This window comes from Eptesicus fuscus, chromosome 9, assembly GCF_027574615.1.
Source record: "Eptesicus fuscus isolate TK198812 chromosome 9, DD_ASM_mEF_20220401, whole genome shotgun sequence".
Taxonomy (NCBI): Eukaryota; Metazoa; Chordata; class Mammalia; order Chiroptera; family Vespertilionidae; genus Eptesicus; species Eptesicus fuscus.
In genome coordinates, this window is record NC_072481.1 from 22261795 (window position 1) to 22289784 (window position 27990).

Consider the following 27990-nt stretch of genomic DNA (forward strand, 5'->3'; position numbering starts at 1 on the left):
CTATGATGTGCGCTGACCACCAGGGGGTGAGACTGAACGAAGGAAGGCCCCAGCTGGCAGCTGGCAGCCAGTAGAGATCTGGAATTTCGTGCACTGGGCCTCTAGTACATGCATAATCCCTGGACACAGACAATGGTGTAGTGAAGGGGGGGGGGCAGAAGCCGGTGGTGGGGTTCATTAGGGGAAAAGGGGCACATCTATAATACTTTCAACAATAAAGATAAACTTTTAAAAAGTAAAATCTACCATAATTTTTGCCACACTGTTTTGGAATTATTTTAATTTTTAAAATACTCAGAGCTCCCCCAAATGGAAGAAGCCTGAACCCCCTCTCTATCTCTGCAAATAATTCCTTTTACTGGGAATTTACTCTGTACCCGGTACTTGATTAACATCGCCTTTCTAATCGTCACAAGCCCATGAGGTAGGCAGTATAATAATTATCCTCATTTCAAAGATGAAGAAATGGGATTTTTAAAATATATATTTTATTGATTTTTTACAGAGAGGAAGGGAGAGAGGGAGTTAGAAACATCAATCAGCTGCCTCTTGCACACTCCCTACTGGGGATGTGCCTGCAACCAAGGTACATGCCCTTGACCGAATAGAACCTGGGACCTTTCAGTCCGCAGGCCGACGCTCTATCCACTGAGCCAAACCGGTTTCGGCTGGGATTTATTTTTTACTTTTTATTTTTTTTTAAAGAAAGTCGCCAATAGAGTCGTCTCTCGAACTCAGGAAATCTAATGGCCCCGCCTGAGCTCTTGTCTGAGTCAAGACCCGCTGCCTCAGCCTTTAAGGGTCCGGACTTGGCTGCCATCTAGGTGAGGCTGCAAGGGTTAAGGTCCCCGGAGGCCTACGGGCTCTCCCCGCCCCCTCACCCGCTTCAGGCCCCATCCCGGCGGAGCCCTTTCCCACCCTGGAGTCGGAGCCCGGGCGGTCGGCTACGCTGCGCATGCTCGGCCGCAAAGCACCGCGGGAAAAGGGCTGGGCCTAGGCGACCTTCCGGCCCCCTGGAAGTGGCCGTGAGAAACCTCCCCTGGCGAGCGGCCTGGAGAGAAACTCGTAAGCCTCCGTACGTGGCCCTGGTGTCGGTCTTTACGTCTGTGCCTTACGGATGGACGGAGAGTTTCGTCTGTGGACGGGAGGAGGAAGGGTCTTGTTGGGTAGAGTTTCTAGAGGCACCGCCGCGCGTGCGGTTTCCGCCCTCGGGGCGTCGGGAATTCGGAGAGGAGGCCCCTGGTTTGGGTTCGTGGTCTCATGGATGAACTGATGCTCACGGAGCCGGAGGGTTGTTGCCCCCCACTTGCGGCGTTTCTCATCGTCCACGGCGTCTGTGTCGTACTCGGGCTCTCAGCCTTTGGTTTCTCTGCGGCTTCCGTTTCTAAAACGTTCGTCTGATAACATTGGTGGCGTCTCCTTCATTAAGTGGTCATTGGTTTCAGCTTGGAAACCTGGAGCTCCTTTTGCAAATTGAATTGTGCACTCCCGATTTCAGCTTAAGAAGATAAATTATTTAAGAGTTTGACTTTTTTTTTAAACGTTTTTAGGTAAAGGTAATAGGATTTCTTTTTTGTTTTTAATATGTTTTTATTTTTAGAGAGATAAGGGAGAGGGATAGGAAGAAACATCAATGAGAGAGGAACATCACCCGTGGGCTGCACGCCCCCAACTGGGGATCAAGCCCGCTTTCCGGGCATGTGCCCAGATGGGAATCCCACCGACCTCTTAGCTCCTGGGTCTACCCACGTTCAATCACTGAACCGGTACACCGGCCCGGTTTAAAAGTTTGACCTTTGGTGAATTAGGATTTGATCTGGGGTTAGATGAAGGTGCAATTTTTAGCACTTTGTGTTTTGCTTTAATATGCAGGATTGAGACAAAACCGGTTTGGCTCAGTGGATAGAGCGTGGGCCTGCGGACTGAAAGGTCCCAGGTTCGATTCCGGTCAAGGGCATGTACATTGGTTGCGGGCACGTCCCCAGTGGGGGATGTGCAGGAGGCAGCTGGTCGATGTTTCTCTCTCATCGACGTTTCTAACTATCCCTCTCCCTTCCTCTCTGTAAAAAATCAATCAAATATATTAAAAAAATATATATATATATGCAGGATTGAGCCCTGACCGGTTTGGCTCAATGGATAGAGCGACGGCCTGCGGACTGAAGGGGCCCAGGTTCGATTCCGGTCAAGGGCATGTACCTTGGTTGCTGGCACATCCCCAGTAGGAGGTGTGCAGGAGGTAACTGATTGATGTTTCTCATCGATGTTTCTAACTCTCTCTCCCTCTCCCTTCCTCTCCGTAAAAAATCAATAAAACATTTTTTTAAAAAAATATGCAGGATTGAGAGCATCGTGGTTTGCATGGACTAGTGTTTGCAAACGGAAATGTTTTCAGCTTCCTCAGGATGCAATATCGGCACACTTTTCAATTAAACTCAACCAAAAGCTTGAAAGTAGATGAGTGGAGAATTTCCTCTCAGGAGTTGAATCCCCAATAACATCTGACAATTACTTGTACTTCTCATCCCAAATTTTATAAGACAAGAAGCCCTTAACATAACAAGAACCAAATTACAACACCTTGCCCATTTAACTCCTAGGTTGTGGCAAGAATATTACAGGAGTGGTTGCCCTTGCTAAATTAGTGAATTTGCTTCTGGGGTTTTCTGTGCATGAAAAAGGGTAGGTGTAAACTGTAACCTTCCTCGTCAATGACATAGCTACAAGGAATTGAACTATATTTACCCAAATGGCAGGAAAAGCTATTTTTTGAAAATCTGAAGTAAATTTTTCTTTTTAAAATGAGATGCAGTCCTGGCCGGCATTATTCAGTGGTTAGAGCTTTGGCCAAACACTGGAGGGTCACGGGTTCAATTCATGGTCAAGGATATGTACCTGGGTTGTAGGTTTGATCTCGCCCTGGGTCAGGGTGTGTGTGTGTGTGTGTGTGTGTGTGTGTGTGTGTGTGTGTGTGTGTAGGGGGTGGGGGGAGGGGAGGGCAACCAATAGATGTGTATCTCCCACCCATGTTTTCTCTCTCTCTCCCTCCCTCCCCCTTCTCTTTTCGCTCTCTTTCTCCACCAACCTCCCACTACCTTCCACTCTCTAAAAATCAATGGGGAAAAATATCCTCGGGTGAGGATTAAAAAAAGAGATGTGAATGAAATGTTTGCTGAACCTCAAAGGCTACTTATTTATAGGATTAATTTCAAAGTTTTTTATTTTCGAAGACCTTCCTGATATGATTCCTTTCTGCTTTTCCAACTTCATTTCCTTCCACTACCACTCTTGTATTTTTTTAAAAATATATTTTATTGATTTTTTACAGAGAGGAAGGGAGAGGGATAGAGAGCTAGAAACATCGATGAGAGAGAAACATCGATCAGCTGCCTCCTGCACATCCCCCACTGGGGATGTGCCCACAACCAAGGCACATGCCCTTGACCGGAATCGAACCTGGGACCTTCAGTCCTTAGGCCGACGCTCTATCCACTGAGCCAAACCGGTTTTGGCCACTCTTGTATTTTATCTTTAATAGTAACTCCACTCCTTACTGGTATAGTTCCAATATGCTTTTGCACATGCTGCCCCTATACCTGGAATATCCCTTATTATTGCTTCATAGAAACCTACTTTAAAACCTGGCTCAAGCCCTAACCCGTTTGGCTCAGTGGATAGATGGTCGGCTTGCGGACTCAAGGGTCCCAGGTTCGATTCAAGTCAAGGGCCTGTACCTTGGTTTCGGGCACATCCCCAGTGGGGGGGTGTGCAGGAGGCAGCTGATTGATGTTTCTCTCTCATCGATGTTTCTAACTCTCTCTCCCTCTCCTTTCCTCTCTGTAAAAATCAATAAAATATATTTTTTAAAAAACAAAACAAAAAAAAACCTGGCTCAAGCCCTGTGGGGATGACTCAGTCATTGAGCCTCGACCTAGGAGGTCAAGGTTTGATTCCCAGTCAGGGCAGATGCCAGGGTTGCAGGCTCCGACCCCAGTGTGGGAGTGTGCAGAAGGCAGCCAATCAATGATTCTCTTCATTGATGTTTCTCTCCCTCTCCCTTCCTCTCTGAAATCAATAAAAATATATTTTAAAAATAAAAATTATTGTGAATTTTGTTTTCTGCTCCATAATATATCCCTCTTTGGTGTAAAGAGGTCTCTAGGACTTGTTTTACTCTAATGTGCATCTGGAAAAGGAAGTCATGGATGTTATTCTTTTTTTTTTTTTGCTTTTTTTGTTCTTAGCTAAAGAAATGTTTTATATCATTTTCCCCTGCCTCAGAAATATGTTTTAGATTTATTTACATTTTCAGGGTACTTTCCATTACTTGTCTATTTGTATAGTGACCAACATGCTTGAAGGGGGATTTAAGATGCTGCAACTCATAGATGCTTTATTTTTAAATGATGTTTAGACTTGCATAGCATATTTACTTTCAGGTAAAGGGAATCTAAGTACTTAATGACAATCCAGTAATTAATTTCCAAGCACTTTTACTTTGCTGGTTGTGTGTAATGCTCAAATGGGCTGGGCAGAGACCAAGAAGCCATATGAGCTTTTTTTCTCTCTCTCCTTAATTTGAGAGAGAGGAAGGAGGGAGGGAGGGAAGGAGAGAGTCAGTCCCCAGGATGGAGAGGTGGTTGCTGGAGGCAGCCAGACAGATGGTTCTTTCTCATTGATGTTTCTCTCTCACCCTCTCCTTTACCCTTTATCAAAATCAGTAAAAACATATTTAAAAAAAGAAATGTCCTGCCCTAGTTGGTTTGGCTCAGTGGATAGAGCATCAGCCTGCAGACTGAAGGGTCCCAGGTTCGATTCCAGTCAAGGGCACATGCCTGGGTTGTGGGCTTGATCCCCAGTGGGGGACGTGCAGGAGGCAGCCGATCAATGGTTCTCTCTCATCATTGATGTTTCTATCTCTCCTTCCCTCTCCCTTCCTCTCTGAAATCAAGATATATTTTTTTTAAAAAAAGAAACGTCCAAACATGTACAGAATTTTTATTTGAGCCAAACTGATGGGATATGCTGGGGATCAAAATGTCAAATGCTGCCCTAACCAGTTTGGCTCAGTGGATAGAGCGTCGGCCTTCGGACTGAAGGGTCCCAGGTTCGATTCTGGTCAAGGGCATGTACCTTGGTTGCGGGCACATCCCCAGTGGGAGGTGTGCAGGAGGCAGCTGATCAATGTTTAATGTTTCTCTCATCGATTTTTCTAACTCTCTATCCCTCTCCCTTCCTCTCTGTAAAAAATCAATAAAATATATATATTTTAAAAATGTCAAATGCTCTGGAGAATAACAGTTTTTGAAGTTTCTTTTATACATTTGAAATTAAGGAAGAGACATAAGAAAGATTACATAAAGGTCAGAGAAAGCAAGGCAGGGATTGGATTAAAGAATAGTTAAGATTGCCCTGGCCGGCTTGGCTCAGTGGATAGAGCGTTGGCCTTCGGACTAAAAAGTCCCAGGTTCGATTCTGGCCAAGGGCATATGCCCGGGTTTCGGGCTCGATCCCCTGTAGGGGGCGTGCAGGAGGTCGCCGATCAGTGATTCTCTCTCATCATGGATGTTTCTACCTCTCTCTCCCTCTCCCTTCCTCTCTGAAATCAATAAAGAAATATATTAAAAAAAAAAAAAAAAGAATAGTTAAGATTATTTGCTCTCTTGAGGGTGGTTCCACCATAGTAGGGGACTTTTCAAAGATGTGTTAAACTAAATGCACCGAAACAATGGACAGGGCTTGCTTAAGACAAAGATAAACCTTTTACTAAAATGTTATAGGCCTGTCCTGAGCAGTGGTTAGAGCATCAGTCTGAGGTGCTAAGGGTCTTGGGTTTGATTCCTGGCCAAGGGCACATACCTCCATTGTGGGTTAGATCCCCAGCCCCTGTTGGGGTGCTTGTAAGAGGCACATGCTGCCCCTGTACCTGGAATATCTCTTATTATTGCTTCATAGAAACCTACTTTAAAACCGGCTGGCATGGCTCAGTCATATTTCCTGCCCCTTTCCACTCTTTCTGAAAATCAATGGAAAAAATATCATCTGGTAAAGCTTTAAAAAAATAAAAAGTTATAGGCCAGGGGCATGACTACCCCACCATGATCTGCCCAGTTAGGAATTTATGATCTGATCACCCTGTGAGGTTACTTTCCATAGAACCCCCTTTTTTTTGTTTTTAAATATATTTTATTGATTTTTTTTTACAGAGAGGAAGAGAGAGTTAGAAACATCGATGAGAGAGAAACATGGATCAGCTGCCTCTTGTACACCCCCCACTGGGGATGTGCCTGCAACCAAGGTACATGCCCTTGACCGGAATCGAACCCAGGTCCCTTGAGTCTGCAGGCCGACGCTCTATCCACTGAGCCAAACCGGTTTCAGCTTTTTTTTTTTTTTTAAAACCCCTTCTTTTGTCCACATGGGGAAGTATGCATTGGGGGAACACAAGTACTTCAGAAGCAGGTGAGAAAAATGTTTGAAAAGACACAGGAGAAGAAATAGGTCTTGGAATCATAGGATTCAGGGAAGGAGAGAATTTCAAGAAGGGAAAGAGTGGTTCTGAGGGGCAATTGGTTTAGAGGTTGGATCCGTGGATGTGTTTAAATGCTTATATATGAGAGGAATCAATAAGGAGGGGAAGGGGAGTTGATTCAGATGATAAATGGCTCAATAGGAAGGCAGTGGAGAGAGGTAGTGAGTGCAGGTGATGGGATTAATGTCAGATAGAAAGCTTTACATTTTCTAAGACTATTTGATAAATTAAAAATAATCAGGTTATTTTTGGATTTGGTGGCATTATGCTGTACTCAGACCAGGGAGAATAGAAGTGGAGAAGACTAGTCCCAGAAGAAAGTTGCGAAGTGGGAAGCAAAGCTGTATTGGGGAAGAGTGGATGAAGGGAAGAAAGTAAGTATTGGTACTGTGAGAACCTCAAGACCAAGCTATCTGAAGACCCTTTTGTGCTTGTATTAGCAGCAGGAAAATGGCACCAGGTGTGAACCTTGGTTCAGCAAACTCGGTTCTTGAGTTCTGGCTAAGGGAAGAATTCAGAGCCAAGACTCAAATTATAAAAGAACGTTTATTGAGAAAGTCACAGAGGTAGAAGTGGGCTGTAGGGAGTTGGGGGGAGTTCTGATCTCAGAACTCTTCATCAACTCATATTTCATTTTAGATATCTGGAAACTGTTCCCCAAGAAGAACGGAAGTGGAGAATTCCTTCACATCAGATACTCAAATGAAAGAATCACCAACAGAGGGTGGTGACAAGGCAGTGGCACCACCACTACTGCAGCTGGATGAAATTAAGACAGAACCCGACAATGCTCAGGTAAAATGGTGCTTGTTTTCTTTTTTCTAGAGCAGCATCAAATTATAAATTTTAGTTATTTAGATGCTGGTTTATTGGTTGAAAAATTTAAATCCCAAAGCAGTTGATCAAATAAAATAAGGTAGGTACTGTTCAGTGCCAAAACAAGTGTGTACAAGAATGTGATCTGAGAGAAGAATGAGCAGTTTGGAATTAGGTGTTTGGATTGATAAAAGGATGATATTATGGGCCTAAGGTTAACACGTTTTGTTTTTCTTAACTTGAAACAATTCAAATAACTAATATGTTTTGATGCTACTGCCTATATCAAGTTGTAGAATACATTTTAAATTCTTAGACTTATTTTCTTTTTAATTTTTTAATCTTTACAATTTTGGTTGTGTTTTTTTTAATATATTTATCCTATCTAATAAGGAGGGAATATGCTAATTGACTGCCCCGCCCTCAAAGATGGTGGCACCCAGTCCCCTCAGCCCCGCTGGGGCGGCAGGCACACAGCAAGGCCGGGCCCCCAGTCCCCCAGTCCCCCCAGGGTTCAGGTAACCAGGGCTGGCCAAGGCTTGTGCTGCTAGCAGTGGCAGCAGCAGAGACGTGATGGGGCGTCGCCTTCCCCTGATCGTCGGGTTGCCTCCTGCCCCCGAGGGCTCCCGGACTGTGAGAGGGGGCAGGCCAGGCTGAGGGACCCCCTCCAGTGCATGAATTTGCATGCACCAGGCCTCTAGTACATATACAAAGAGGGAGAGAGAGATCAAAACATCAAAGATGAGAATCATTGATCAGCTGCTTCCTGCATGCCCCCCACTGGGTGTTGAGCCTTGACCGTGAATCGAACCATGACCTTCTGGTCCATAGGTCGACATTCAGCCACAGTTTCGTGTTTTTATTCTTAAACTTTTTAAGATATTGCATGCTATAGAACTTATAAAGGATTAATTGGTTCAGGCTATGATTATTCTTTATAAAGTAAGGTCAGCTTTCCTTGGAATATTTGTATATGTTCTAGGTGAAATTTCTAATGAAGCAAAAAGTAAATTCAGTTTTAATTTATTTCTTGTATTTTGCCTAGAGAGACCCTAAAGTAAATCAGTGTCAAGTAAAGATGTGACTCCCATTGAGTTGGTGACAGTGCAGAATGTTGTCCATCTAGGAAGTGTCTGTTGCTTTTTCAACCCATACACATTAAAAAATAGATCAAGTTTAGACAGATTGCCTGTTGCTGTGAAAAAAAACAACAAACCTCCTTTGTAAAACTCATTCAGCCTAATCTAACAGTTTTTGTGTTCAAGGTCTTTATAAAGACAATTAGTCTTTATAGGTGAAGTCACATTTATAATAAAAGGATAATATGCAAATTGACCCTAACAGCAGAACGACTGGTTGCTATGACGTGCACTGATCACCAGGGGGTAGACGCTCAACACAGGAGCTGCCCCCTGGTGGTCAGTGTGCTTCCACAGGGGGAGCGCCGCTCAGCCAGAAACTGACTCATGGCTGGCCACTGCAGCGGCGGTGGCAGGAGCCTCTTCTGCCTCTGTGGCAGCGCTAAGGATGTCCCCTGAGGGTTCCCGGGCTGCCAGAGGGATGTCTGACTGCCAGCTGGCAGGTGGACCTCCCCCGAGGGGTCCCGGACTGCGAGAGGGTACAGGCTAGGCTGAGGGGGGAACACACACACACACACACACACACACACACACACACCCCGAGTGCACGAATTTTCATGCACCAGGCCTCTAGTAGAAAATAATGTAGTAATTGATTGGTGTTATTAGCCAAAGGTCACCAAAAGGGGAGTGTTTATCTATGTGCCGTGGTTCAATTCAATTGTACAAATTCACTGAATAGACTTTAGCATAATTTATCATTTTCTTCAGTTAAGTGGTTGTTTAAAATACATTGTGTTCACTATTTTCTTTCTTTTTTTTTTTTTTAGGAGTATTGTCAAGCCCAACAGTCCAAAACTAAGGAGAATGAACAGAAAATAAGCACTACATTTACAGACAGTGGTAATGGAATTATTTAAATTAATCCTATTTATTCTGACCAGTATGATAGCCAGTTTATTCTTTTTTAGAATGTCATTGATAGTGCATTGTTTTGAGTTATAAATCCAGAAGTAGCTTCTAAAATAAAATGGGGAAAAAAGCATACTTAATTTTATGTAAATACTGAATGTTTTCTTTCCTGTTTTATGTTTATAGCTTCACAGATGACTACAGGCATTCAGCCTTCTCTGGCATCATCTGGAATGAATAAAATGCTTCCTTCACTTTCAACTACAGCTATTCAGGTTTCCTGTTCTGGTTGTAAAAAAGTTCTTCTGAAGGGGCAAACTGCTTATCAGAGAAAAGGATCTACTCAGCTTTTCTGCTCCACACCCTGCATCACTGAATACATTTCATCTGGCAGTTCATCAGCTCTTCCGAAGAGAACTTGTGCAAACTGCTCAAGGTATATAATTCTAAATTATGCCCCTTTTGACTTCTCTACCAAGATCTTTTTTTTTAAAATATATTTTATTGATTCTCTACAGAGAGGAAGGGAGAGGGAAAGAGAGCCAGAAACATCGACGAGAGAGAAACATCGATCAGCTGCCTTCTGCACATCCCCCACTGGGGATGTGCCTGCAACCGAGGTACACGCCCCTGACCAGAACCGAACCCGGGACCCTTCAGTCCACAGGCTGACGCTCCATTCACTGAGCCAAACCGGCCAGGGCTCTACCAAGATCTTGATCAGAGTCTTTGCTGTAGTTTTCTACATTTTCATTTTTTCTGAAGAAATATCAACTTGGTTTAGGGAAAAGCTGCTTCTGTTTTCAGTTCCTCTAAGAGAGTCTTTAGAAATCTTTTTAGCCCTAGCCAGTTTGGCTGAGTGGATAGAGCGTCTGCCTGTGGACTGAAGGGTCCTGGGTTTGATTCCGGTCAAGGGCACATGCCTGGGTTGCAGGTTCGATCCCCAGTAGGGGTTGTGCAGGAAGCAGCCAATCAATGATTCTCATCATTGATGTTTCTATCTCTCTCTCCCTCTCCCTTCCTCTCTGAAATCAATAAAAATATATTTTTTTTTAAAAAGAAATCTTTTTTTGTTGTTGTTTATTGAGAGATTTGCACAATTTAAAATGTGAGTTCTGTTTCTCTTTAACTTTAAACAATGTGACTTCTAAAGCTTTTATTATATGCCCATTTTATTTTATTTAACTGTGTAGGGAGCAACCTTTCAAAAAATATTAATCGTATAACAGTTATTTTGGATCTTGAAGGTATAAATGAAGTTATTTAATTTTCTTGAAAAATTGAATAGCCATAGGTAAACATAGATGGATTGTTATAATCTTTTCAAAATTTCTGTGAGTTGTTGTGTTGGTCTTGGTTGTTTACTTTTTTTTTAAATATATTTTATTGCCGAAACCGGTTTGGCTCAGTGGATAGAGCGTCGGCCTGCGGACTCAAGGGTCCCAGGTTCAATTCCGGTCAAGGGGCATGTACCTTGGTTGCGGGCACATCCCCAGCAGGGGGTGTGCAAGAGGCAGCTGATCCATGTATCTCTCTCATCGATGTTTCTATCTCTCTGTCCCTCTCTCTTCCTCTCTGTAAAAAATCAATAAAATATATTTAAAAAATATATATATATATATATTTTATTGATTTTTTACAGAGAGGAAGGGAGAGGGAAAGAGAGTTAGAAACATCGATGAGAAACATCGATCAGTTGCCTCCTGCACACCCCCCACTGGGATGTGCCCGCAACCAAGGTACATGCCCTTGACCGGAATCGAACCTGGGACCCTTGAGTCCGCAGGCCGACGCTCTATCCACTGAGCCAAACCGGTTTCGGCAATTTTATATTTTTTTAAATATATTTTTATTGATTTCAGAGAGAGAAAGAGAGAAAGAAACATCAATAATGAGAGAGAATCATTGATCAACTGCCTCCTGCACACCCCACACTGGGGATCGAGCCCACAACCTGGGCATGTGCCCTGACCAAGAATCCAACTGTGACCTCCTGGTTCATAGGTCGACGCTCAACCCTGGGCACTGTCAAGGTTTTATAGCAATGATTTTTAATCTGTTTTTAGTTAATGAAATCTTAATATATTTCATGAATAAGATGAAAAAAATGGCTTTGAAAATGACATTTTAAATCATGTTAGATGACTTTTTTTTTAGAGCTATGTATTTAAGAAGTATCATTTCTGTCCTTTAGTATCCCAGTTGGAACCAACCAGAGATTCTGAGAGCAATCAGTAGAGTCCAAAATAGGCCCATGGACTAATGTTGAACACTTATTTGTAGGAAAGTTGTTCAGATCTATGCTCAGTTTGTTTAAGCTAATTTTAGGCACTTGTAACAAAATTCCCCTTTTATAAGGCTTTAGCAAATTAGAAGCAGCAATCTAATATACTAACAATATAAGCCAGTAAGCATTTTCTGAGTCCCATGCTTCTGTCAATGCAATATTTTCTGCCTTTCTTCCCAACTGGGTAATTTTGTGTCTTAAAGGTCTGCCTCAAATATCTTTACCTCTTATCTATTTCCACACTATTCCTTCCTCTTTTACTACCATCCACCCACCCTGATTTATTGTTCCATCGTCTGTTTTTATAGTATTCACAACTCCCAAAATATTGATCATAAAATTAATGTTTTAAAGAATTGATACTGCCCAGTTTAGATAATGAGCTTTTTTTTTTTTTTTTTAATGTTTTTATTGATTTCAGAGAGGAAGGAAGAGGGAGAGAGAGATAGAAACATCAATGATGAGAGAGAATCATTGATAGACTGCCTCCTGCACGACCCTTACTGGGGATCAAGCACCCAATCTGGGCGTGTGTCATGACTTGGAATCTATTTGTGACCTCCTGGTTCATGGGTCAATGCTCAACCCCTGAGCCACACAAGCCGGGCTACAATGAACTTCTTAACATTAGAAACTAGATTACAGTCATCTTTATATCCCCATCATGTAAACACTGCCTGGCACCAGTGGATCCTAGAATTTTTGTCATGAAGTACCAGGATAACAACTCAGACTGCATTTAGAGCTGTGTTTTAAACCAATAAAATGATTGATGATGTGATAATGAAATGAGCATGTTATTTTTGGTATCATCTGTTTAAAAGGCTAGAAAAATCATGCATAATACACTAAAACTTTGTAAATGTTGAACTGTTAAAATAGTGTTGATTTTAAGAGTATTTAATCTCGGGGGTAGGGGGAGGCAATGGGGGATAAGGTCACATATGTAATACCTTAATCAATAAAGAAAAAAAAGTATTTAATCTGAAAAACTATTATCCTGAAATATTGATATTCTGAAGGTTCTAGGTAGCCAGGTATGTTGGTCGTTTCCTGTAGTGGCAGTTCTCAAATTTTCTGCTCTCCAGGCCCCTTTACACTCTTGAAAATTATTGAAGACCCAAAGAGTTTTAGTTTTAGGTAGGTTATATCTACCAATAAATACTGTGTTAGAAGTTAAAACTGAGGAATTTAAAAACTAGTAACTGATTTAAAATAATAAACTCAGTGCATGTTGACATGAATACCATGAAAAATAGCCTTTTAAAAAATTTTTGTGAGAAAAATTTAGTGGGCATTGTTTTTATCAGTTTTACTTTAATGGCAGGCTGGGTTTTCATATCTGCTTCTGTATCCAGTTTCTTGCAAAATACTGTTTTGGCAGAAGTGTAAAGAAATCTGGCCTTACAAAATGTGTAATTGGAAAAGGGATGAGTGTTCTACTAGTGTTTAGATCATTGTGGATGCTCTTCTTTGAAAGAACATCAGAAAACAAGTGGTAGGTTTTTAAAGGTTGATTGTAACCATATCAATGAACGTTTTATACTGCTAAATTAAAACTCATTGGTCTATTTTGTACTTTGGTTATTTTCCCCATAAATGATTTCTGTTATGTGCAAACATTGGAAAATATTGGTTCAGTGAGTTATGCAGATGTTGATGTATTTCATTATGCAATGTTTTTAAAATCACTTTTTAAAAAAGCACTAATCTCATCAGGAATGTCTAAGTGATGGGCAGCAATTAAGCTGCAAGTAGCAGATACAAGTTTTCAAAAATTCTTATCCTCAATGAAGCTCAGATTTTATCATTGGCAATGAATACTGCCAGTTGTTTTCTTTGAAGTAACAGTCTTACTTAATTCATTTTTGAGAAAAAATATCTGCCAGGTATCCACTTCTGAGTAATAGTTGTTCTTTCAAGTAAAAATGTGTTTCATAGAAAAAGTGGCTAACCTAGGTTATAAGTCTTAACATTCCCACACATGGTTTTCCTTGAGACAACCATCATTCTTGAGTGCACATGGGTAATTCTTTATGCCTATATCCTATTTTACCGCACAGAAAAGATGTGATGTACTCAAGGATCAAGTTTAATAAAGTCAGTAATTTTTACATCGAATGCTTGGCAGTGTACTAGTATGGGTACAGTTTGGTGCTACTACCTTGATTTATGGTAAGGTTCTGGCAGTTTTACCCACCATTGCTTTTTTCCCCCCTCTCCCAACTTATCGAGGTGAAATTCACATAACAAAAAACCATTACAGTAACATTCGTACATTGACAGTGTTGTACAACTACCACCTCTATCTAGTTCTAAAACATTTCTGTCACTCCAAAGTAAAATGCTTTGTTTAGTTTCTCCACATTTCCCTCTCCTGTCCCCTCAGCCCCTGGCAACCACCAGCCTGTGTCCTATGTATTTATCTATTCTGGATATTTCATATAAATGGAATCCTACAGGTGATCTTGTGTTCCTGGCTTCTTTCCCTTAGCATGTTTTGAGCTTCATCCATGTTGTAGCATGTATATCAGTACTTTATTCTTTTTTATAGCTGAATAATACTCTACTGCGTGAATATACCACCATTTCTTTATCCTTTCATTCATTGATTAACATTTAGCTGTTTTAACTATTGTGAATAGTACTATTATGAACATGCATGTACATGTTCTTTTTTAAGTATTTGTTTTCAATTCTTTGGGGTAGAATTAAAGGGGCGTAGAATTAAATCTAGGCGTAGAATTAAAGGGGCCTACCATTGCTTTTCAGATATACAGTGAAAAAGGCAAATAACATCTTTTTTTAAATATATATATATATTTCTTTATTGATTTCAGAGAGGAAGGGAGAGGGAGAGAGAGATAGAAACATCAATGATAAAAGAGAATAATTCGCCAAAACCGGTTTGGCTCAGTGGATGGAGCGTCGGTCTGCGGACTGAAAGGTCCTGGGTTCGATTCTGGTCAAGGGCATGTACATTGGTTGCGGGCACATCCCCGGTGGGGGTTGTGCAGGAGGCAGCTGGTCGATGTTTCTAGCTCTCTATCCTTCCTCTCTGTAAAAAATCAATAAAAATATATTTTTTTAAAAAAAGAGAGAGAGAGAGAGAATCATTGATTGGCTGCCTCCTGCACGCCCCCTACTGGGGATCGAGCCCGCAACCCGGTCATGTGCACTTGATCGGAATCGAGCCTGGGACCCTTAATTCTGCAGGCCAACGCTCTATCCACTGAGCCAAACCGGCTAGGGTGGCAAATGACATCTTAATGTGGAAATAGTTTTGATTTTGTGGATTCCCTCAAAGCATCTGGGGGATCCCTAGGGATTTACAGACCATACTTTGAAATCTTCTGTCCTGTAGATTCCAAAGTTGGTCAGGTATGAATATGTGACATCATTTATTATTACTAGCACCAGCTAACACAGGTTAGGTAGTCCTTAAAACTGCACTGTCAGATGTGTTTTATAATCCCTACTTTATAGATGAGTAAATAACATGTAGGTAATAAAAATGACCTATAAGTAAAAGAACTAGATACTAAATTTAGGTTTTCTTATATCAAGGCTGATATTGTTACTATTTCACAGTTCTACAGGTAAATAAAACAATAAAGGAGAAGGTTGTTTGAGGAAGTGATTTAGCTTATAGAGAGAAATTATAATTATGGTAAAATGTTTAATGATGCCCTATTCTTCAGGTAATTGAAACAATAAGGGATGCCCTAGCTGGTTTGGCTGAGTGGATAGAGCATCAGCCTGCGGACTAAAGGGTCCCAGGTTCGATTCCAGTCAAGGGCACATTCCTGGGTTGTGGGCTCCATCCCCAATAGGGGGCGTGCAGGAGGCAGCTGATCAATGATTCTCATTCTTGATGTTTCTCTCTCTCTCTCTTTTTATCTCTGAAATCAATAAAAATATTTTTTTAAAAAACAATAAGGGAGAAGGTTGTCTGAGGGAGTGATTTAGCTTATAGAGAGAAATTATAATTATGACAAAACTGTATAATGATACCCTTATTATTTATTTTCAGAGACATTTTAAATCTAAAGGATGTCATCAGTGTCCAGCCGAAAGATACTACCTTTAGCAAAAATTTTTGCAGCCAATCTTGTCTAAGAAAACTATCTGTTAAGCTATATACTGACAGGATTTCAACCAAATGCAGCATGTGTCAGAAGACTACTCTTGTAAGTTGCAATTTTTTCATCTTTAGGGACTCTGATTGATCCGCTTAAAAACTAGAATTTTTACTGAATCTTTTTTTGTTTTTACCCTAGATTCAGTATGAAGTAGAATATCAGAATGTGAAACATATGATTTGCAGTAATGCCTGTTTTTCAAAGTTTCACTCTGCTAACAACCTCATCATAAACTGTTGTGAGAACTGTGGAGTTTACTGTTACACTAGTTCTGATCTGTTCCATATACTTCAGGTGGAAGGACAGTCCCATTACTTAAACAGTTCAAAGAATATTACAGCATGCCAGCAGGTATGAATAAAGATCTGTTGCCTAAAGAGAGGACCACTCCATTTGAACTTGACTGCATAGGACTCAGTGAAAATTTGAAGATTAAGTCCCTTCTGTTAGTTGGCTTGTGAATGGTTTCACTTTAGGAAAATGTGGGGGTAATAGATTTTAATGCCATTGGGAACAGTTTCAGTTGGTAAAATGGAGATGAAGTAAAAGACTTCTGGTAGTTCCTTTTTGTGTAATAATTCATGATAAGTGCTAGGTGGAAATTTTCCTAAAGAATCACAGGTGATCATCTTACTTTGAGGAAAGGCAAGCAGATGGAAGCTCGTTTATAAACTACAAATAAAGTTAGCACAAATAACAGTAGTCGACTGGTAAGACTCAGCCACAAAAGTGTTTTTGTTTTTAGTTCCGTGTATTTCTTTTTTTTTTTTTTTTAATATATTTTTATTGGTTTCAGAGAGGAAGGGAGAGGGAGATAGAAACATCAATGATGAGAGAGAATCGCCCCCCTCTGGGGATCGAGCCTGCAACCTGAGCATGTGCCCTTGACCAGAATCAGACCTAGGACCTTTCAGTCCGCAGGCCAACACTCTCTCCACTGAGCCAAACCGACTAGGGCCCATGTGTTTCTTTCTTTCTTTTTTTTTATAGCAAAGGTGGAGATTTATTGAAGAACACTTACAGACTCCCACGTGGGGAGGGGGAAAGGGTCCCCTGTTTCTTTACACTTAAGCAAGGCTAAGGTGAATCAAGAATGTCATGCTTTTTCTGAGTGAATCATAGGAGGAAATAAACCAATGAGAAATACCCCCCTACCATTGATAGGAGAGTCTTGAGTGGGTGGTCTGAGCAGAGAAGCTTTGGTAGATGCGATGAACACAGTCTGAGCCCCTTTCATGACGTGGGATTATCACATACCTTGTTTATATGATGCTTTGAGACCCAACTCTGTCCTTATAAATTCTTTCTTTAAAAAAATTATTGAAGATGGGAATCTTAACAAACCACAATTCAAATAGGTCATTTGTGAGCCACATGTTTTAAAAATATATTTTTATTGATTTCAGAGAGGGAGAGAGAGATAGAAACATCAATGGTGGGAGATAATCATTGGCTGCCTTCTGCACACCCCACATTGGGGATCGAGCCTGCAACCCGAGCATGTGCCTTTGACCGGAATCAAACCCAGGACCTTTCAGTCTGCAGGCTGACGCTCTATCCACTGAGCCAAACCAGCTAGGGTGAGCCACATCTTTTTTTAATTGATTTCCGAAAGGAAGGGAGAGGGAGAGAGAGATAGAAACATCAATAATGTGAGAGAAGCATTGATCAGCTGCCTCCTGCTCGCCCCCTGTGGGAGTTGAGCCCACAACCTGGGCATGTGCCCTTGACAGGAATTGAACCCGGGACCCTTCAGTCCACAGGCCAACGCTCTATCCACTGAGACAAACCAGCTATGGCAAGCCACATCTTTTTTTTTTATGGTTGACTGCCCACACCAGAGAATATAATGTCTTGGGGACAATGGAAGTCATGGAAATCTTCCAAAGGCAGGAAATGACATTCCTTATTTTCCTTCCTTATCCCTCACACTTAATAAATAGGCCTTGTCCTGGTTTTAAGAACCTATATTGAGCACTTACTTATCCAACCTATGTGATGGGGCAGGGCTGATTTGGGTAGAGGAGTTGAAAAGCACCACGTAGCCCGGCCACTGTGGCTCAGTGCGCCCCATGCAGCAAAAGGTCGCTGGCTCAATTCCTGGTCAGAGCACATGCCCAGGTTTCGGGCTTGATCCCCAGTAAGGGGGCATGCAGGAGGCAGATTATCATTTCTCTATCATTAATGTTTCTCTTTCCCTCTCTCTTCCTCTCTAAAAAATCAATAAAAACAGCCCAGCTGGTGTAGCTCAGCGATTGAGCATCGAGCCAGGAACCAAGAGGCCACTGGTTCGATTCCTGATCAGGGCACATGCCTGGGTTGTGGGCTTGATACCCTGTGGGGGTTGTGCAGGAGGCAGCCGATTGATGATGTTTCTCTCTCTCCTTCTCCCTTCTTCTCTCTTTTTCTCTCTATAAAAGAAAAGAGAAAAAAATCAATAAAATATATTTTTTTTAAATAAAAAAATCAATAAAAACATATTTGTTTGTTTTTAAAGCACCACCTAACACTGTGTAAAGCATTCAAGATATTGTGTGACAGTGTTAATGGAGAAAATCTAAATTATTAGTGAACTATAATAAAGAATTAGAAAGTGTTCAAATCTATCTATCTAAAAATGGAGTGACTTAAAAAGTGGGTTGTGGCCCTAACCAGTTTGGCTCAGTGGATAGAGCATCGGCCTATGGACTGAAGGGTCCCAGGTTTGCTTCCGGTCAAGGGCATGTACCTTGGTTGCGGGCACATCCCCAGTGGGGTGTGTGCAGGAGGCAGCTGATCGATGTTTCTGACTCTATCCCTCTCCCTTCTTCTCTGTAAAAAAAAAACAATAAAATATATATATTTTTAAAAGTGGGTTGTTTGGTAGAAATGTAAATATTTTGGCTGCATCTCAATAGAGTATCCTATATAATAAAGAGGTAATATGCAAATTGACTCTCACACCCTCACAAGATGGCCACCCCCGTGTGGTCAAAGATGGCCATCACAAGATGGCCGGCAGGGGAGTGTAGTTGTGGGCGATCAAGCCAGCAGGGGAGGGCAGTTCGGGGCAACCAGGCCTGCAGGGGAGCAAGGGCAGTTGGGGGTGACCAGGCTTGCAGGGGAGGGAGGGCAGTTAGGGGCAACCAGGCTTGCAGGGGAGGGCAGTTTGTGGTTAATGGGCCAGCAGGAGAGCGCAGTTGGGGGTGATCGGGCCAGCAGGGAAGGGCAATTGGGGGCAATCGGGCTGGCAGGGGAGCTTTAGGCATCGATCAGGCTGGCATGGGAGTGGTTAGGGGATGATCAGGCTGGTAGGCAGAAGCAGGGATCGGGCCTAAACTGGCAGTCTGACATCCCCTGAGGGGTCCCAGATTGGAGAGGGTGTAGGCTGGGCTGAGGGACATCTCCGCGCGCCCCCCCCCCCAGTGCACAAATTTCGTGCACCGGGCCTCTAGTATTATTATAAATATTAGCTTTCCCATAAGAATAATTAATTATAAATTATACCACTACGAGTGGCCCAGTGCATGGATTTGTGCACATTGAGAGGAAATTAATTAGAAGAAATATTTTAATATCACTATTCGCCCTTTCTCTATAAGAGAAGTGTTAAACAAATTCACTATCGACAATGACAGATCGAAACACATGCATGTGATTAGCACCAGCCAGAGCTTTATATGTATTGCGCATGCACAAGTCAACTTAGCTTTTTATATTCATAGAATAAACTTGCTTAATTAGACCTGCTTTCTGATTTAGCTAAACTTTTTCCAGCCCAGTGAAGCACCCCAACTTCTCTTTCACGTAATTGTCAGCAACACAGCAGTAAATATCAACACAAAGCAGGTTATTGTAAATCATGCAGGGAGAACAAAGGGTAAAATATTTAACTGCAGCAGTGTTTGACTGTATTCTGTGCAGTGAGAAAACCTGAAGTCATTTTCAAGGTCCACCATTTCTTATTTCTTTTTAGTCAAGTCAAGTTTCTAAGCTTTCTAAATCTCTGTTTTCTGGCTAATGAAAAGAAAATAGGATTCCACCGAGTTTCCTATCTGCCTACTCCAGGACTTCTGTGAGGATCAAATGAGATGAGGCCCAGGAAAATGCTTCACAGACATTTGATTAAAGTGTGAAATGTTTGCACCTGGCTATAAAGCAAGTCGTGTTCCTGGGCTGAAGAAACTGCAAGGAGGCTAGTCACTAGGGAGAGAAAGCTGGGCGTTGCTACATGACATCATTATCCAGCGCCCACAGCTACCGTTTCCAGGCTGGGCTGGGCTGGGCTGTGGGGTGCCTTTTGTACCATGGGGTCTCAGCAGCGTCAGCTGCGATTTGATAGGGTGTCGCTCTGGGGTGGTGGCTGGGCCTGTGTCCCACTTGGGGGAAGATGAGTGTTGCTTTAAGAGCACGAGGTCCGTGGTGCCGTTTCTCTGCGCATCACAGCAGCTCTTGCATTGAGCGTCTGCCCCTGGTGGTCAGTGCGAGTCATAGCAACCAGTCAGACAGTCGGACACTTAGCATATTAGCCTTTTATATATATAGATTTGCCCTAACCGGTTTGGCTCAGTGGATAGAGCGTCATTCTGTGGACTAAAAGGTCCCAGGTTTGATTCCGGTCAAGGGCATGTAACTTGGTTGTGGGCACATCCCCAGTAGGAGGTGTGCAGGAGGCAGCTGATCGATGTTTTTCTCTCGTCGATGTTTCTAACTCTCTCTCCCTCTCCCTTCCTCTCTGTAAAAATAAAAAAAATCAATAAAATATATTTAATATAGATAGATAGATAGATAGATAGATAGATAGATAGATTGATTGTTGGTTAATGTTAAATACCAGTGGATTTTTAGGGGTGTCTCAAAATACAACCATACTAATCCTGTATAATAAAACTGTACTATGCAAATTGACCCTCGTACCCTCACAAGATGGCTGCCTACGACCAGGCCGGCAGGGGAGTTAGTGAGGGACAACCAAATGACTGAACAAGCAGGCTGGGTGGGGCGACCAGGCCAGCAAGGGGGGCAGTTGGGGGCGACCAGGCTGGCAGGGGGGGCAGTAAGAGGTGACCATGCCGGCGGGGGGGCCAAGAGGGGTAACCAGGCTGGCAGGGGGGGTGCAGTTGGGGTTGACCAAGCTGGTGGGGGGGGGGGCAGTTTGGGGCAACCAGGCTGGCAGGGGGGGCAGTTGGGGGTGATTAGGCTGGCAGGGGGCGCAGTGAGGGGCGACCAGGCCAGCAGAGGGGGGCAGTAAAAGGTGACCAGGCCGGTGGGAGGGACAGTTAGGAGTGACCAGGCTATCAGGGAGAGGGCCGTTGGGGGCAACCCGGCTGGCAGCAGGGACAGTTAGGGGTGACCAGGCCGGCAGGGGGGGCAGTTAGGGGTGATCAGGCTGGCACACAAAAGCAGTGAGGGGCAATCAGGCTGGCAGGGTAGGGGCAGTTAGGGGCAACCAGGCAGGCAGGCAGGTGAGCAATTAGGAGCCACCGGTCCAGGATTATGAGAGGAATGTTTCTAACTCTCTCTCCCTCTCCCTTCCTCTCTGTAAAAATAAAAAAAATCAATAAAATATATTTAATATAGATAGATAGATAGATAGATAGACAGACAGACATCCCCTGAGGGGTTCCGGATTGGAGAGGGTGCAGGCTGACTGAGGGGACCCCCCACCCTGTGCATGAATTTCGTGCACCGGGCCTCTAATAAAGGATAAAAATACAAATTTTCAAAATTACACTCTGCTTTTGGTTTCATTGTTTCTTTGCCAATATTCTTTTACAGAAAAAAAAATTGTATAAGGTATTTTAATTTGTCTTTGTACTTTGTGCCCACAAAAGCAGTTCTGTTTTGTCATTGCCATCAGTGTTAACTTCTTAAATTCATGAATGATGGTTCCTGTTTCACTAGAAAGAATACTAGTAGGTGATGAACCTCACAGTTTCTCTCCTTTTCCTTTGCACACATACTGCTTATTGAACACACTTTATTCTATACCTCTTACTGCTTCAATGCTTTCTTTGAATATGCTTGCAATTTTTACCATGTAAGTTGGCCTAGAAAAAGTGACTTCCCACAACATCTTGTAAAGTGTGTTAAGACCTTTTCTAGCTCCTCCTTAGCACCAATAGGTTTTCCTGAATTGATGCTCAAACAGGGTTTGAGGGAAAAGCTGAAGTTATAAGACTTCTTTTTATTCATAAAATTGGCTTTGATTGCCTGGGATGGTGAACATCTTCTATGATCAATTTTTTCATTGCTTGCACATGTATTATAATTGCTATTAATATATCAGACAAAAAATACAAATAGTTATCTGATAGATTGATCTATTTCCTGCATTTCAATTATAGTAACTCATGATGCCTTTTCTGGTCTTTAATAAGGTAAAAATGTGGCTTCACTGTCATTAATTTGTAGAGCAGTGGTATTGGGTAAATTTTTATGATAGTATGTTAAAAATTTGTCATATACCAGGGATATATTATTTTCATCTCTAACAGAAACCAACCCGAACACTTACATCTGGTCTTTGCAAATCATTGAAGCCCTCAGATGAAATGATTGAGATTACCAATGACTTGGGGAAGACAGAGCTTTTCTGCTCTGTTAATTGTTTTTCTGCTTATGGTAAAGCTAAGATGGAATCTTCTACAGGTAATATTTGCTTAGTAAACAGAGGTTTAGTAATTACTGAAGAATATTACTGCTTCATTTAATTTATAACCTTGGTTCATTTCCAAATTAGATTTAAAATTCAGAACCATTCAAAACTTGTTGCAAAGAAATGGTTTCCAGTATTTTTGTATAAAAGGAAGACTACTTCACCAACAAAGATTTAATATTTATAAAGGTTGTTGTGTTAGAATAGAATTCCTGCTTTGTAAAAACAAGGCTATTAAAATTTTCACATGAAAGTAGAAAATTTGAGATTTGGAACTACTTTGAACTTCACCAAGAGAAAAGCACAGATAATCCAGGGCCAACTATGTAATACCATCAAAGAGCCACATATAGCGCCAGTGATGCTATTTACATAGTCAGTGGAGTGATTGATGCTCCTGGGACTTGTACATCTTGCAAAATGGCTTATTATTGAAATCTCTGCAATACTAGCTTAGCCCTAGCCAGTTTTGCTCAGTGGATAGATCGTCAGCCTGCAGACCAAAGGGCCCCGGGTTCAATTCCGGTCAAGGACATGTACCTCGGTTGCAGGCTCCTCCCCAGCCCATGCCCTGGTCAGGGTGCATGCAGGAGGCAACCAGTTGATGTGTTTCTCTCACATCGGATGTTTCTGTCTTTCCCTCTCCTATTCTCCCTAAAAATCAATGGAAAAATATCCTCAGATGAGGATTTTTTTTTTTTAAGTGAGAATTAAAAAATACTAGCTTGGATAGCAACCCAGCTCCATTCGTATTGAGGTTTGTAAATCCTAGAAGAGTTAGAAGTGATACCCATTAGTAGATTCTGTAGGAGTCTCTTTTCTGTTCTTTTTTTTTTTTCCTTTTTTTAAAAATATATTTTTATTGATTTCAGATAGGGAGGGAGAGGAAGAAAGAAATACAGACATCAATGAAGAGAGAGAATCATTGATTGGCTGCCTCCTGCATGGCCCCGGGGAACAAGCCCACAACCTGGGCATGTGCCCTTGACCAGAATCAAACCCAGAATGCAGGCCAATGCTCTAGCCACTGAGCCAAACTGGTTAGGGCATTTTTTTTTTTTAATTTTAATCCTCACCCAAGGATATTTTTCCATTAATTTTTAGAGAGAGTGGAAGGGAGGAAGTGACAGAAGAAACATCGATGTGAGAGAGACACATCGATTGGTTGCCTCCCGTACGAACCTGACCAGGAATGGAGCCTGCAACCAAGGTACATGCCCTTTGGCCAGAATTAAACCCAGAACCTCTGGTCCATGGGCTGACGCTCTATCTACTGACCCAAACTGACTAAGACTCTTCTGTTCTTCATGTATAATTTCACAGAAAAAATAGCTTTGAAATTTCAAACAAATAGTATAAAGACTGAGGAATTGTTTGCAAAGGTAAAAGATATAAAATGATAGGAAATATAAATTATTGTTTTAATGTTGTTATTGATATTATCCTAAAGAGCCTGGCTATCCCTAAGCCCTACTAAAAATTACCCCAATACACAGCAATACCTAAAGCTATTAGATGTTTGCATTGTTCTTTGAAACACTTGTTATTAAACAATGCTAATTGATTCTGCCTGCTTTATAAGAAATCTTTTTATTTTTATTAGTAAATGTTTCCATGGTGCACGATACTTCAGCAGAGCTACTTTCTCCAGAGAAGCACCTTTCTCCAAAGAAAGATACAACTCCAGTTATAAGCAATATAATGTCATTGGCAGATACTCACGCTGCCCTGCCCATCATGAACTCTGATATCTTACAAGGTAAAAATTGATGTGCTATTTGACATAATATAGTTTTGCCCTGCTTGATGAATCTTTCTATATTCTAAGTTTTATTTGTGTTGCCTGATATGAAAGAAGCAATTATTGTTTATGATGCTGTTTTATAGATTATGATATAAGATCTTAAATTTATGCTTTAACAGGTACAGTTTCTTCAGTAAGAGGAAATGTCCTATTGGATGTAAGTTGTTGGGGTTTTTTTTTGGCTATTGTCTTTTCTTAAGCTTTTTAAATCATTGTGTGTGTGTGTGTGTGTATCTGAGCATTTTAATTCCTATTTTGATCCAAGAGCTCAAAAAAGTAGAGAAATAAACACCTTTTGGTATTTATATTCAGTTTCCCAAATCTCAAATTTGAATTTAAATTATTAATAAGAATATTTAACTCGGCATAGTGGTTAAAGGTGGAGGCTCTAGCCCCAGAATAAAGAGAAGTATTCTTTTTAAATATATTTATTGATTTCAGACAGAGGAAGGGAGAGGGAGAGAGGGAGAGAAACAACCATGATGAGAATCATGGATAGGCTGCCTCCTGCATGCCCCCTGCTGGGGATCGAGCCCACAACCCAGGCATGTGCCCTTGACCAGGAATCGAACCCGGGACCCTTCAGTCCGCAGGCCGAAGCTCTATCCACTGAGCCAAGCAGGCTGGGGCAAAGAGAAGTATTCTTAGTCACTGTTTTTCCTTTAGGTTCTTTATTAATTTTCTTAATATTTATTAAGCAATTCTACTCATCTAAGCAATAAAAATTTTTATTATAATTATGTACCAAAGTCCTTTGAACAATTGATATTGATTCTAGATTGCAAATAGATGTTATAAATAATTGCTAATGTTTCCCCCTAGTGGAGTTCATACGGTAACTTACCCATTCACTTATTGTGTTATTAGAATAGATGCATTTGATATTTTGATTATTTGTAAACTGTTAAAACAAATGTTATTTTATCATTTTCTCCTAAAGGTTTCTAAGAGTCCACCCAGTGAGTCAAGCAGTGGTGTCGCTAATAGTAGTGTGGAACAACAGCTAAGCCTTTTGCCATCTTCATCAGTACTCAGTCAGCATACATCCCATATAGAAGTACAAAAGGATCAAGTGTCAAACCAGGATGCTACACTCAATAAGAAATCTATGAAAATAAGTAATAGACTGTGTTACCCAAAATTTACATCTAAAGTACAAAAAGTTAAAAGTAAATCCCAAAATATTAAAAAATCTTGGTGTTCAAATTTTCAGAAGTTAGGAACCACTATTAAAAAGGATTTAACATTCTGTTATTCATGCCAGTTGTTCTGCCAGAAAAAATATAGCTTTGGAGGAGAGTCATTAGCAACCCAAGGAATTTCTAATTGGAAAAAAACCCTGAAAAATTTCACAAAGCATGAAAAAAGCATAATGCATTTGAAGTCATTGCAATTTTGGAGGGAATACCAGTTTTGTGATGAAGATATCAGTGACAATTTATCTATTCATTCAAAACAGATGGAAGGAAATAAAAAGTACCTAAAGCTTATAATTGAAAATATTTTATTTCTTGGAAAGCAGTGTTTACCCTTAAGAGGGAAGGACCAGTCTATTTCATCTGTGAATAAAGGCCATTTTTTAGAATTGTTAGAAATCAGAGCAAAAGATAAAGGAGAAGAAATATTTAGACTTATGAATTCACAAGTTGATTTCTATAATAGTACACAAATTCAAAATGATATTATTGACATAATAAAGACTGAAATGTTACAAGATATTGTGAATGAGATCAATGTCTCCTCAGCTTTTTCAATAATATGTGATGAGGCAACTGATAGTGCCACTAAAGAACAGCTTTCAATTTGTGTAAGATACCCAGAAAAAACATCAAAGGCTATCATAATTAAAGAAAGATTCTTGGGTTTCATAGATGTTGAAGAGATGACTGGGACCAGCTTATACAAGACTATTACAACTTACCTGCAGCAAATTGGAGTTGATACAAATAAAATAAGAGGCCAGGCCTATGATAGTACTACTAATTTGAGGGAAAAATTCAATAAAAGTGCAGCAGAATTCAAGAAGGAAGAGCCAAGAGCTTTATACGTACATTGTTATGCCCATTTTTTGGACCTAGCAGTAATTAGGTTTTGTAAAGAAGTAAAAGAACTCCGAAGAGCTCTAAATACTCTGAATTCTTTGTTCAACACTATTCCTATGTCTAGGGAAATGTCTGCAAATTTTCAAAAGATACGTAAGCTAAGTCAAAACAAAACATGCAAGAAACATATATCACAATCATGTTGGACACTCCATGATCATACATTACTATCTGTGATTGAGGGCCTTCCAGACATTATTGAAACATTGGAAGTTGTATCAAGCCATTCTTCTAACACAAGTTTGGCTGATGAATTGAGTGATTTATTGACATTGGTTTCCAAATTTGAATTTATCTTTTGTTTGAAGTTTCTTTATCGAGTATTAAGTGTTATAGGAATTCTTTCCAAAGAGCTTCGAAGTGAAACCATTGACATTTTTTCTTTGTCTTCAAAAATAGAAGCAATTTTGGAATGTTTATCATCTGAAAGAAATGATGTCTGTTTCAAAATTTTCTGGGAGGAAGCAGAAGAAATATGTCAAAAAATAACCTGTAAAGGTTTTGAAGTTGAAAGACCTTCTTTTCATAAAAGAAGAAAAATTCAGGAAACAAGAGCTCTTAGCAATTCAGACAATATGTTTTTTCCTACCTCAACAGAAGAACACTATAAAATTGGCATTTATTACCAAGGATTAGATACTATATTACAGAATTTAAAAATATATTTTTCAGAATTTGATTATTGCAAAGTGAAGCAAATTTCAGAACTATTATTAAAATGGAATGAACCATTAAATGAAGCAACAGCCAAACATGTCCAAGAATTTTATAAACTTGATGCAGACATCATCCCAGAACTTAGATTTTATCGGCAATATGCAAAGCTCAACTTTGTCATAGATGATCATATCAATTTCAGCAACCTTGGCTACTTGTTTATTCAGCATGGTCTTCATAACAATATTCCTTGCATATCAAAGCTATTATATATTGCTTTGTCTTGGCCAATCACTTCAGCAAGTGTTGAAAACTCATTTTCTATACTGCCTCGTCTTAAGACATACTTATGTAATTCCATGGGACAAGAGAAGCTGAGTGGCTTGGCCCTAATGGCTGTTGAACAGGAATTAGTAAATAAACTGCTGGAGCCTGAAAGACTCAATGGAATTGTGGAAAAGTTTATACATCAGATGAAGAAAATATAGTATTTGCTCACTGAATTTACCTGAGTTTCATGTTTCTATTAGAATATAACAGTTTTTATTTCAAATGTTTGTCTAAGAAAAATATATTTTCAACTTGCCTTTTTCACTTTACATGGTATTTTTGAGATTGTTCCATGTCAACACATGAAGAATTTCCTGATTCTTTTTGTACAGCTGCCCAGAATTGTATGAATGTGCCATGATATATTGGAATACTCCCTACTAAACAGACATGTTAATTCTGTTTTGTTAGTATAAATAATGCTTCATTTAATAACTTTGCATATAAGTCATATTGCATATTAGTAAGTTACTGTAAGATAGAATTTGGAGTTAGAATTACTAGGTCAAAAGATTTGTGCATTCTTTATTTTTGATTGGCACATAGCTTTCTACAAGGATTATGCCAGTTTACAGTCCTGCCAACAATATGTGAGTCAAATATTTTTATTTTTGCCGATCCATTAGTTAAATAAAGGTATATTAATCTCTGGAGATTAAATGAGTGGAATTTTGTACTTTCACTTAAGAATA

General features: G+C 40.7%; 1 protein-coding gene across 1 annotated transcript; it reads left to right on the plus strand.

Moving 5' to 3' along the window:
* The first annotated feature begins 1031 nt into the window (after window positions 1–1031).
* Window positions 1032–27990, plus strand: ZMYM1 (zinc finger MYM-type containing 1). Its single transcript, XM_028133320.2, has 10 exons — window positions 1032–1075; window positions 7172–7327; window positions 9258–9330; window positions 9526–9775; window positions 15660–15816; window positions 15907–16119; window positions 22245–22398; window positions 24009–24164; window positions 24329–24366; window positions 25150–27990. The coding sequence occupies exons 2-10, from the start codon at window positions 7235–7237 to the stop codon at window positions 27454–27456; spliced, it is 3441 nt and encodes a 1146-aa protein (XP_027989121.2). The 5' UTR covers window positions 1032–1075; window positions 7172–7234; the 3' UTR covers window positions 27457–27990.